At 34.6% G+C, this 13,221-nt stretch overlaps 1 protein-coding gene across 1 annotated transcript in view; it reads right to left on the minus strand.

Moving 5' to 3' along the window:
• Nucleotides 1-929: 929 nt before the first annotated feature.
• XPR1 (xenotropic and polytropic retrovirus receptor 1) overlaps nt 930-13,221 on the minus strand; it is a 200,546-nt gene continuing 188,254 nt past the window's right edge. The window contains exon 15 of the mRNA XM_051998838.1: nt 930-7,268. Coding sequence (XP_051854798.1) covers nt 7,208-7,268 — 61 coding nt within the window. The 3' untranslated portion in view covers nt 930-7,207. The remainder of the gene's footprint in view (nt 7,269-13,221) is intronic.

Consider the following 13,221-nt stretch of genomic DNA (forward strand, 5'->3'; position numbering starts at 1 on the left):
GAAAGTTTCTTCTCTGATGCTGGCATTAGGATTAGAAGATTCCCTGGATTCTGCCTCAGAGATAGCACACACTCATCTCTGGCTTTAGATGCATCTTTCACCTAATAAATTAAGCACTCAGTTCCCGTATCTTGCCCTTAGAGGTCAAAGGAGTTCTTTGGGAGCCCAAAAGTCATCAGATGAAATACTTTTCTTCTCTTTCTTCCCTTGGACTGAGGCACTCTCCATTTGCAGAGTCATGGCTTCTCTCTTTGGGGGCTCACAGGTGATTTAGCTGCCTTTGTTCTCTGACAGATAAATGATCATGATCAGGACTGAGAGGAAGGTGACGAAGACCACTGTGCTAATACTTGCAACGACTGCAATGTTGGCTTCAGCTGTAGAAGTCGGGATTTCAGTGGCCTGTAGGAATAGAGTGGATTATTGGCTTTTTTGCTTTTTGGGGAGTGGGGTTGGGAGGCCTGTTATGTAGGCAATGGAGTAAGTAAGATCCTTCACACTTTTTGACCTGGAGAGGTGGAGGAGAGCCAGGTAGAGTGAGAATCTGTGTGTCCCAGGGTGTCACCTTTGGAGACCTTAGAGTGCAGGAAGGCCATTGGACAGTAGGGTTAAGGAAGCTTACAGCTGGCACCCAAGCCCCAGAAGCTGGTTGTGGTCCCTACAGTGGCAAAGGTGATTGACTGGGAATGTGGGTTTATCTATTACATTCTGAGGAAAATAGTTTGTTTTTTTTTTTTTTTTTTTTTTTTACTATTATGCATATAGATTTTACACAGGATAGACTTAAGACAAAGCTTCAAAACCTTTTCCCCTTGAAATGTCTGCTCTATTCCCAGGTAGACTCGAGAGCAATCACATTCAAAAATTTAAGAAACACAGATAAAAAGCAACAGACACCATTCAGCAGTGACAAAAGAGTCTGAAAACTGTTGGAAAACAAAGAGAGCTTATAATAATGGGGGAAAAACAGTTTTGTAACCAATCACTTATTTTCTTTTAAAAACACATAACCACATTAACTTTTTGCTTTATACAACCATCTAGAAACTATGAAACAGTACCACATTGTGCATTTTAAACCTACTTCTCAAGAAGGTTACTCCACACTTCAACAGAATTCTATCCATTTGAGAAGGAAAAAGGAGACAGCTAATAGCGCAGTCACAGTTACAGCATGAGTCCAAGCAAGCGGCAATTCTTTGTCCTCACCATTTCCACTGAACCAAGAGTGGAGAGAAAGTGAGAAAGAGAAAGAAGAGAAAAGAAAGAAAGAAGCACCCGCGGAGGACTAATCACATTTTATAGTTACTTTTGACAACTACAGCTTAGGGCTTCAGAGAATAATCATCATTTAGACCAACACAGCATGGGAAGGGTGAAGAGAAAGGTAATAGTGGAGGAGAGGCTCGAAGACAAATACATTTTTCACCTCATGCCCCTTCCAAATACTGTTCATTGATACAAACCTCTGTGCTAAATCAGAAAAGATCAAGAAAGTCAATCATCACATGTTTTAAAAGCTGAGGTGCTTTGCTGTCCTTGCTAAAGGGCTCACAATTCACTTTACAAACTCAAAAGAATAACATTGTCACAATCTAGTTGTGTTCCTAGGAATTCCTATAGTCTTCCTCCTTACTCCCACCATGCTGGTATTGCTACTGGGCACAAGGAAAGAAGGTCAGACTTTGGGCTCCAAGGATAATGAGAAAGGAATATTATATCATCATCCTTGCCCTTAAAAGTCTACACCTTTCTCATAGTGCTACAGTTCTCGTTAAACTTGTGGTGGTGCAGGGGAAAGAGAATAGGAAGAACTAAGGTTGTATGGGTTATGGTACAGTCAAGTAACTGGTTTAAATGTATACAAGTTGTCTATGTGATTACCAGACACATTGAGAGTCCAAGGCAAACAATGGGTTATTTGATTGTCCTCATTAAGTTGATGGCACCACAAAGCAGAACAAGATTGATTTTTTAAAAATTGCAATGATGAAACAAGTTCCAGCTTAAAGTTAGTATAATAATTCCTCTTATTTCAGGACAAATCCTCATTCTGTCCTCATGCCTACTAAGCAAATTAATTCAGGAGGGTTGTTCCTCAGGAGATGATTGTTTTCCTCTGTACTACCAAAGCATTCAAGAAGGGCAACCAATTAATGGGTATCCTTTTCCTGGTCAAATTTGTATTAAAAAAACAAAACAAAACAAATAAAGGAAGGCTGGTGATATCCACATCAAGCTCTTCCAAAAACATGTTTTTTCTTTCTTACTTTATTAGCAGAGGGTGAATAAATGCTGGTTACATATTGGCTTGCAACTCTCAAGTTAACATTATTTATTTTCTCAAGTCCCTATTTATCTCCACTTTCTACACCCAACACCACAATAACCTAATTTTATAGAGATTTATAATAAAATGTATAAAATTAGGAGACTAAAATCAGTAGAGAATCTAAAGTGGTTTCTAGACTAGTAAGGATGTTGTCTGGATGGAGGGCTTTTTTTTTTTTTTTTAAAGTAATTTTCAAGATTCTGAAATTCAACTTCTCTTTGATTTAAACAGGCCACACATGTGATCAATAAAAAGTCTAGATCCTCTACAGAGGGATAATAAGACAAGCTAATTAAAAAAAGAGTGAACCTGATTTTCTATTCTCCCAATTTTCCCAACTTTTAAAAAGATATTTCAGTGTTGTTGATTTTTAGAGGAATGGTTATCTTTTAGTGACATTAGGTTTATATAAAATTTTCAATAGTAATATTGAGAATGGAGTAGAGCAAATCACTAATGTAAAGAGTATACACTTTTACCTGAATTGTTAAAATTCAAGAATATAATCAAGTTTTAAAAAATTGTGATTTGGGTGGTAGCAATTCAGAGCAATGTTGTTTAATCTGAATTTGTTTCCACCAAATGAAGCATAAACAAAATAGGGAATTTCCAGGAAGTCTCAGGCCTGAAGCTTTCATATGAAGTACCTCTGGAGTCAATTTAATCAATGTCAACATCAGGTCCTGTAAAGGGCATGGACTCAATAGGAAGAAAGATGTATGTAATATTCTTCTGAAAAACAAATTGTTTTCCTGCCAACAGTTTAAGTTTTTTGTTTTCTTGTTTTGGTAGGGGCTAGTGGAAAGAGGAGAAATTCCTTTAGTTATTCATTTCTAAAATACACTTGGGCATAATGAACTCACTCTAAACAAGTGACTACAGCCGAGAAGTAAACAGGAAAATAAAAGAATTGTCCATTACTAATGTATGGACTACTGGGAGAAAAAACTCAAAAACAGGAGCTAAAAACAAGCAAGTTCCTAGCTGTCCTACTTCTATAGAGTATCAGACTGGTTAATATCTTATATGCTTTGTTTTTTTGCTCTTGCTACTCACAATGCATTTCTTTTCAACAAAGAGCAATAATGGTTCACTTTTTTCTAGTCTTGCCTCACTTTATTTTGTTTATAGATAGAGATAAATTTTTATCCAGATGTTCTGATTGTAATTAGAATTGTAGAAGAATTATGGGTGGGTGTAAGTTGCAAGCTATCTCAAAGGAGGAGGTTAGGGTTGTGTCTTCAGAACTTTCCTTATATTAATGAGATTAAACAGATTGTGGGGGTAGAGTGGGAAGAAGTAGGGAAGTACTATCATTAATCCTGGGAATTGGGATCTCTTATAAATGTGCTGTTGAGGCCACTGGCTTCATCCTCTCCAAGACTATATATTTTGAAAATGGGAATTTAGTGGTGGAATGCTAAAAGGATCAAATGAGAATATGGAAAAACAGTAAAAGGATAGAATGAGGAATGGGATTTTGACTTCTCCATATTCTAATAGAGGATTTTACTAAAAGCAATTTCATCTTTGATTACACTAAGATATGAAACCATTTGTCAAATCACTCACTTGAATCAAATACACAAACTTATTTATATATAGAAAATTTTTCTTAGCTTCCTAACCTCTTTCTTCTATATTACCAGTTTTTCTATGCCACCTAACCATAAAAGTAAAAACAAATATTTTGAATTCTTAATATTTAAGGTATTTTAATTCCTTTATCCAGGGGACATTTTTTTTCTGAAGCAAGAACAATACTAGATTATCTAAACATGTGAATTTTACCACGGGCTGGGTTGTTTATCCTTTTAATTTTTTGATTATATGACTAACAAATGTACATTTCCTTAAATAGATAATTTGTTCGTTGAGAGATTCAGGGAAAACTCCCTGAAAAAATCACAAAATGGGGTTCAGCATTGGGCAAGCTTTCTTGGGTTTGGTCAATGGAACAAGAAATCAGAGAAATTCTGATCACTTGGCAAAATTGTAAATGTTACTTGAAAGAATAGCACAGTCCATACCTTTCTTATTAAAAGAGAAATTTAAATTCATGTAATTTGATCAATATGAGAAAAAGCACTTTGCTCCTTTTTTGCCTTTAACAGGAGCACAAAATAATAAATTTAAATAAATATTACATATCTAACGTGGTAGCTAAAACTCTTTTAATTCTAAAATGGATTTTGTTAACTGAGACAAATGTGTCCTGGATAATTAAAATTTAAATATTTTTATCTCCTAAGAAAAATAATCCTTATTAGGGACTAAGGTTCTAAAATTTGAACAAAGACCAAATTGGCAGTGGGGTACATTGAGGGAAAAACAAACAGACCATCAGGACTCCTACATACTGTAGGCCAATTGCAGGATTTTATGGTAATACATTTTACAGAAATCCAGAAGGAAAATTGATGTTAGTTTCATTTTAAACTGATTTTGGGAACACAGAGTACTATTTATTCCATTTGTACAGAAAATAACCAACCCATCAACTGATATTAATAATTCAATTATAGTAACTCATGTTTCTTGGCAGACCAGTAGTTTATTCCTATGGCTCTAGAATATACAACAAAATAGTTTGTTAAGTCCAAGTATGAACTCTAAAACCCTTAATCTACCAAGAGCCACTAAATTACTACCACTGATTACTTAAAAAGACTCACTTCTAAAAACTAAAATTAAAGGAAACCTAATTAAAATACTTCCCCTCCCCTCCATTTTTCTGGCAAAGGAAAATATTTGGCAAAACACAAAAAAAAGGAATAAAAGCCACAAAATAGGGTAATGATCCAAAAATTTCCCCCCTCCTAGATTTGTGGTGGGAACAAATTTAGGGAAGATTACCCATATTAAACAGAAAAGAAGCTTTTTAAAAAAACAATTATTTTTCACATGTTTACTCCTTGACACACTAGTATTAATAGTAACTTCTTTATGTGATCCACCTGTATGATCATATTTTGGATACAGGGAAGAAGCACTAAGAACAAGGAGGCCATGTTACAGATACAGTAGCCATGTTCTTAAAGATTGAATTAGTGATTACAGCTGCCTCTATTAATTTGTGCCTTAGTCTAAAATTAAGGCTGAGAACAATAGAAGTATTTTACTTCAATGCAATTACTGGTGTTGACTATGTACAGCAAGGCTAGCCAGGAAGAGGATAGTTGATAGCTAACTATAAATGCTCAGTGTGACTTCTGCCAATAAAGCCAATAAAGGTAGAGATGGACACTTCAAAATCTTGATTTGGATCTTAGAATTATAGAAAGCACATTGTTGTTTACATTGGTACTATTTTCTATTATTTGTTAGTAGATAATTAAGGTTGGTCCCTTACCTTCAAATAATTTTTTTTTTAAGACTGAACTGTCAATCAAAGCTTTAGAACTTATTTTGTTAGGTAAGGGAAGTCATAACAGGATAAAAATTAAATAAAAATAATATAGGCAGTGTGTAGAAATCATAACTGAAAAATGGAACTTTCCTTTAAATGGCAGACCTAAATTGAAAAGTATATTACCTCCCTATGGAAGAACATGAGATCCAATGATCATACATCTCTTAGAACCTCTGGGATGAATGGCTATAAAGGCTTCATGTGGCCAATGCAAAAACAAAAGATAAAGGTTAATTTGTTCTATGTGCTCAGGAAGATTTCCCCTCCTAGGCAGATTCCTATTTGCTCAGAATCTGGTGGAAGTAAGTGAAACCTTTAGGGACTCCCTGTTTAACGAGGGTGTAGAGTCTCTGAAACAGCCTGGTCTCCTAATCCAAACTCTGAGATAGCAAAGATCATGCTACAACTATCCTAAACTCCAAAGCTATGTTATGATAGAAAATCTGGCTACTTCTGCAGTTGAGTATGGAGTATGGGTAGATGTATTCCATCTCTCTAATTTTTTTTTTTTAATTCTCAAAATCTTTTTTCACAATTTTCACTCAAAAATGTGAAAATGTGAGGATGGACCTGTCATGAAAGACATGTTCAGGTTTCCAAAGCAGCAGCAACTAAAAAAAAAAAAAAAATCAGAAACAGAAACTTTGGTTTAAAATTAAAAAAAAAAAAAGAAGAAATTATCAAACAAGTACAAGTTGTCTCATGAAAGAGGCATTGCACGATGGAACCTTATGAAAAACATCTAAGGATAGATTCCCCCTAACTTTTTTTTTACTGTTATTATCTTCATTGCACAGGACACAAGATTGTTCTTTTATGGTTAAGTATCATAAATAATGAGAAAATTATATATAACAAATACATCCTAGTTCCCAGTTTCCTCCCTTTCCCTCCCTCCCCCAAAATAAGAAAAGTTACATCAAATTAAAAAGTAGCTTCGTGAATGAAGGTACTGCTCTAAGTGCACTTTCCCTGCAAGTGCAGCCAGTGCCTTTGCGCTGGATATGAAGGAAAGAAAAAAAAAACTCAAAACAAATTTAAAAATCAATGTCCGGTTTTAACCAGTCAAAACCGGGCCAAGCAGAAGCCGAGTAATCTCGGTACTGTCCCATTATTGGGTCCTCGCTGCGCCTGTTCTTCATCCGGATAGTTTTCTATGTCCTTGTGATTGTAAACAATCCTTAAGATAACTTGTTTTGTTTTTTTTTTTTTCCTTAAAATGTCCTCTGATTGGCAAAATGAAGTAAATATTTATTTTAAAAGTAGAAAATTAAAATTAAACCAGAAGAAAAGAAAAGAAACACAGTGAGCTTGTTTGGAGTCCATAGGATCCGATCCAGAAGAGCTCGGAAAATGTGTTAAGTGTCTTCTCCTGTTTTTAGCTGGAAAGGTACCAGAGGCTGAGTTGGTCAAGGAAAGGGTTGTTGAATAGAGGGAAAAAAGGATGTAGATTTAGATTCAATTCATGTGTTAGCTTCATCATCTGTGTCGTCTATCAATACCTTAGTATCACGAGCCTTGGATCTGGGAATAAGAAAAGAAAAAAAATTACAAAGTTCAGTTATTAAACATAAAAATACACCAATGATGTCCAGTATCTTCTAAAACATACTGGTTGGAATCTATAGCTTGATATTAGAAAAACAAAAATCTGGGCTTATTTCTCACCATAAGCACTGTCTCATCAGGTCTAGAAAGATAATTCCCACATCTATAACCAGCACTCCAGCTCCACATCATCAATGGCTTATTGGACATTTCCAATTGAATGTCTCATAGGTTAAATATATTCTAAACTCATTTTATATGTATTTCCTTCCAAGCCTACCCCTCCTTTTCTATTTTCTATTATTTATTTATTTATTATAATAACTTTTTATTGACAGAACCTATGCCAGGGTAATTTTTTACAACATTATCCCTTGCACTCACTTCTGTTCCAATTTTTCCCCTCCCCCAGATGGCAAGCAGTCCTATATATGTTAAATATGTCGCAGTATTTCCTAGATACAATATATGTGTGCATCCTTTTCTATTTTTATAGAATACATTAACATTTTCTTACTCAGCAGATTCATTTCGTCATCAAGTTTGATAATTCTACATCAAAACATCTGTTAACATCTATGACATTTATATATCTATAACATTTATATCTATAACACCTCTCATATCTGTCATCACGTTTACCAATGAAATCCAAATCCTTATCACCTGTTGCCCTTCACTTTAATTTTAAAGTATTCATTTAAAAAAAAAAAAATCACATTTTTAATTCAGCAGAAATCCATTTTCCCCTTCCATATTGAAAATGAAAAATAAAATGCCTTTTACAAACATGTATATTCAAACAAAACAAATTTCCACCAAAAAATGTCTCATCCTGTACTAAATATTCTCTCTTAGGAATTGGGTAACATGCTTCATCATCAGTTCTCTGGTATTGTGGCTGGCCATTATATTGATCAGAGTTCCAAAGTCTTTCAAAGGTGTTTGTCTTTTCAATATTGTATACATTATTTTCCTGGCTCTATTCACTTTACTCTGCATCAGGTTATACACATCTTCCCAGGCTTCTGTGAACCATCCCTTTCATAATTTCTTAAAGTACCAGTATTATTCAATAATATTTATATGCCATAACTTGTTTAGCCACTTCCTAATTAATGAATACTTCCTCAGATTTCCTTTCTTTGCCACCTCGAAAAAAGCTAAGAATATTTTTTGTATGTCCTTAAAAGTTTCTTTTGCTTAGGGGTAATTCTTCCTTACTCTACCCTCCCTCCAATTCTTCCTTCTCCCTTTCCCCTCTTCTTTCCAAGCTTTGAATGAAGTGTATTATAATGTACCCAACTTTCTATGTATATATGCAAATTTTTCCTTCCTTTGAGAAGTTCAGATGAAAGTGAGGTTCAAATCTAAGTCACAACCCTCAGATCTTCTTCCTTGTTTGGAAAGACATCTACTTATTGGGGACAGCTAGGTGGCTCAGTGGATAGAGCACCTGAAGTCAGGAAGATCTGAGTTCAAATCTGACCTCAGACATTTAACACTTCCTAGCTGTGTGACCTGGGGCAAGTCACTTAACCCCAAATGCCTTAGCAAAGAAAAAAAAAAGGATGTCTACTTATGTGCCCCAAGCGTGTGAGATAATTTCCCCTAATCTTCCTTCTCATCCCTGTCATCCCTCACCCAGGTATTCATCTTACCCTCTTTTAATTTTTCTCTTAAAATCACCAAGACAAAAACAGAACCATTCCTAGACTTTGTCTGATTAGACTCTCTCTACAGACTCTGATGAGGATAGGATTAGGAAGGATGAAAATATCATCTTCCCATATTTGAATGTAAGCAATTTATCCTTGTTGAGTTTCTTAAGACTGTCTGTGTTTCTATATAGCTCTGGTCTTTTCATCAAGAATTCTTGAAGTTCTTTATTTCATTAAAGATGCATTTTTCTCTCCTGCAAGAATAAACCCATATTCTTTGTCTTTTGGCATACTGATTCCAAGTTTTCTGCTTTCTAGTAGTGGCTGCTAAATCATGTGGGATCATAGTAACCTGGCAACTGAATTCTGATAGCTTGCAGTACTTTTTCTTTGACCAGAAAGTTCTGGACTTTGTTTATGATGTTCTTGGAAGTCAGTTTTGGGTTTTCTTCCAGGGGGTTACTGGTGAATTCTTTTTATTTCCATTTTGCCCAACTAAAATCCCAATTCTATAGAAAGCCTTCCCTAATCTCCTCAATTTCAGTGCTTTCCCTCTTTGAATTATTTCTGATTTTATCCTATACATAACTTGCTTTGTTCATATGATTACATGTTATTTCTCTTATTAGATTGTGAGCTCTTTAAGGAAAGAAATTGTCTTTTGCCTTTTTTTGTATGCCTACTACTTAGCACACTGCCTGGCACATAGCAAGAAATTGATAAATCTTTGTTAAATTGAATTCTTTGTTTTGTTTGACTATGCATGTTTATAAAGGGGGTTTTAGCTTTCATCCTCAAATGATTGAGGGAGGGGGAAATGGATTTTTACTGAATGAAAATTGTTGTTGTTGTTGTTTTTTAAGGAACACTTTAAAATTAAAGTGAAAGGCAAGAGGTAATAAAAGATTTGAATCCCATTGGTAGACTTGTGATGACAAATATGATTCATAGATGTATTATTAAGATGATACAGAGACATTATGGATATTCAAGCATCAAAACTTGACAACTGAGTAAGAAAGTAGGGAGAACTGAGCATGATTAAAATTATAAATCTCACTGGCTGGGACAATGTTAATGCTCTCTATAAAAATAGAGAAGGAGGGTTGGGCTTGGAAGCAAAGATAATGAGTTTAGGACATATTTAATCTATGAGATATCTTGTCTGAAATGTCCAATAGTCCGTTGATGATGTACAATTGGAATTCAGGAGAATCATTGGGTTGAATATAGATATGGGAGCTATCTTTTACAGATAACTGAACCCATAGGGCCTGATGAGTTTTTATTTTTGGTCACAGTGTTCAGTCTACTGATTCTTCAATTTTTTTTATCCTTGATCTGTTTTCCAGGGTGGTTATTTTAACTATGAAATAACTTATTTTTTTTCAGTCTTTTTCACCTTAATTTTTCTTTTTGTCTCACAAAGTCATTGGCTTCTATTTGGTCCATTCTAATTTTCAAAAATTTTCTTTTTTGGGGCAAAGTTTTGTATTTCTTGTGTCAAGCTATTAATTCCTTTTCCAATTCTTTCTTCCATAAATCACATTTCATTCTCAAATTTTTCCCTCTAGTATTCTCATTTCATTAATGAAAACATCTTGAATATTTTAAAAAACAAAAAGGAAAATACAAAAGTAAAGTGAGAAGAATCAAGAGGATGCTATACACAGTAACAGCAATACTGTACAATGACCAACTGTGAATGACTTAGCAATTCAATGATCCAATACAATTCTTAAGAACTTATGATGAAAAATGCTATCCACCTCCAGAAAAAAGAACTGTTAAGAGTCTGAACTCAGATTGAAACATACTTTAAAATTTTTTCTTTCTTTTTTTTTATTTATATATTTTTTCACAACAAGACTAATATAGAAATGCACATGTGTAACCTATATCAAATCCCTTGTCTCCTCAATGAAGAGAGAAAGGAAGGAAGGGAGAAAGAGAAAGAATTTGGAACTCAAAATTTTATAAAACAGATGCTAAAATTGCTTCTGGAGGGGAGGTCCAAGATGGTCCTATTAAACTACTGTCTAGCAGTATTGAATATTGAATTGATCCAGCATTTAGGGGTTTGCTCAGACTGAAGATCTTTTTATTGATTTTTTTTTGTTTAATATTTTGTTTTCACCAATTACATGTAAAACCAATCCCTACTGAGCAAGCAAAGCAATTCAATAGGGATTATACATGTATAGTCATGCAAAACACATTTCCATATTAATTATGTTGTGAAAGAACACATAGTCAAAAAAAAACTCAAGAAAAATAAAGTTTGATAAGTATGCTTCAATCTGTATTCAGATACTATCAGTTCTTTCTCTGGAGACTGAATAGCATTTTTCATCATAACTCCTTCAAAACTGCTTTGGGTCACTGTGTTGCTGAAAACAGCTAAGTCATTCACAGCTGATCATCTCACAATATTACTATTACTTTGGACATAATACATGTCACTTTGCTTCCAGGTTTTTCTAAAAGTATGTTGCTTATAATTTCTTACAGAACAATAATCCATCATAATCATATAACATTACAGCACAATCCCCAAATGACAAGACATCCCCTCAATTTCCAATTCTTTGCCACCAGAAAATAATGGCTCTAAATAACATATATAATATATAAATAATATTTATATAAATATATAAATAAAAATATAAATATATAATATATATAAATATATAAAATCCTTTTCCTTTTTGTTTTTTAAATCTCTTTTAGAACATAGATCTAATAGTAATATTGCATCATTTTGTAGCCTTTTAGGCTCTATATTCTCTATAATGTTTGATAAATGATGCCTTTATCTGAGAAACTTGCTTCAAAATTTTTTTCATGGTTAATATTTTAACTGTATTTCCCTCCATCCTATTTTCTTCTGTTTATTTTATTCTCTCTCTCTCTTTTTACTCCATTTTACTTCAAAAATGTTCTGCCTTCCTTTCTATCATCCCCCACCCCGTTCCCCTTATCTCATTTCCTTCTTACTTTCTAATAGGGTAAGATAGATTTTCCCCTCTCTTTGAGCCAATTTCAATGAAAATAAGGTTTGCTCACTCATTCTCCTCCACTGTAAATTCTTTTTCTTGGTTCTTTTATGTGATATAAATTGTCCCAGTCTACCTTTTTCTTTCTCCTGGTGCATTTCTCTTACATCTTTTCTTCTTCTTCTTTTTTAAATATCATCCTTTCATATTCAACTCTGTGTCAGGCTGGCAAGTCCTCTGCTGGAGTCAGTGCTTTCAAGAAGTATGATCTAAGGCAAAGTTTGATCTGAGCTCTACAAGTTCTTGAACTGAGTTTGAATCTGAGCAACAGTAGACTGGTGCTGGATTCAATACATCATCAGCAAGATGGGAAACTCTGCTGTTTCAGTGCCAGAACTGAAAGTTTCACTTAGGTCTATGATACTGGTTCTGGCTATTCATTTGCAGGCTTCCTTCTGAGCTAGAAGCTGAAGAGAAATCCTCTCTGTTCCTAAAGGTCTGAACCATATTGCTCCTACTTGCTTTCAGATGTGCTCCTTTTCAGTTACACTGCCCAGGGACTTCCATCATTCCCTACCCCTTGCGTATGTCCCCTCCTCAGTCTATCTGGGATCTGTGACCAGAACTGAATTAAAGAGTGGCTGACAAAGCTTTCAGTTTGCACCTGTTGCTGGTGCCCTAGCACCTGCATATATGCCCCATGGGACACAACTTTTTTCTGCACGTTGGAGTACTCTGCAGCCAGACCTCACTGGAGTGTCTGTGGACTTCTCTTATCTGTCTCTGTCTCTGTCTCTGCTGATCTAGAGTAGGAAAATAATTCACTGTGACTTTTTCTTGTATTTCCATATGGGATTCAGTCTGGTGCACTTTCTAGATCTGTTTGGAGGAGTCTTGAAGGAAGCTCACTGTACTTATTCCTACTATCTTGCCATGTTGGCTCTGCCTCTTGTTTTTGACTTTTGCTGGCACACAGCAGATACTTTCTATAAACTAATTGACTGATTTCCTGTGTTCCCTGTCCCAAGTTTCTCTTTTTGCAAATCTATTCTTCACATAGATGATAAAAGGCTAATATTTTTTTCCTTTATTATTATTTTATTTTTCTGCAGTTACATGTAAAAACAATTTTCAACATTTGTTTTGAAAACTTTGAGTTCCATATTCTTTCCCTTCTTGTCTTCCCAATCTCTCTCATTGAGAATGCAAGCAATTCAATATAGGTTATACATGTTTAAGTCATGCAAAAATATCTCCATAATAGTCATGTAA

This window comes from Antechinus flavipes, chromosome 4 (genome assembly GCF_016432865.1).
Source record: "Antechinus flavipes isolate AdamAnt ecotype Samford, QLD, Australia chromosome 4, AdamAnt_v2, whole genome shotgun sequence".
NCBI lineage: Eukaryota > Metazoa > Chordata > Mammalia > Dasyuromorphia > Dasyuridae > Antechinus > Antechinus flavipes.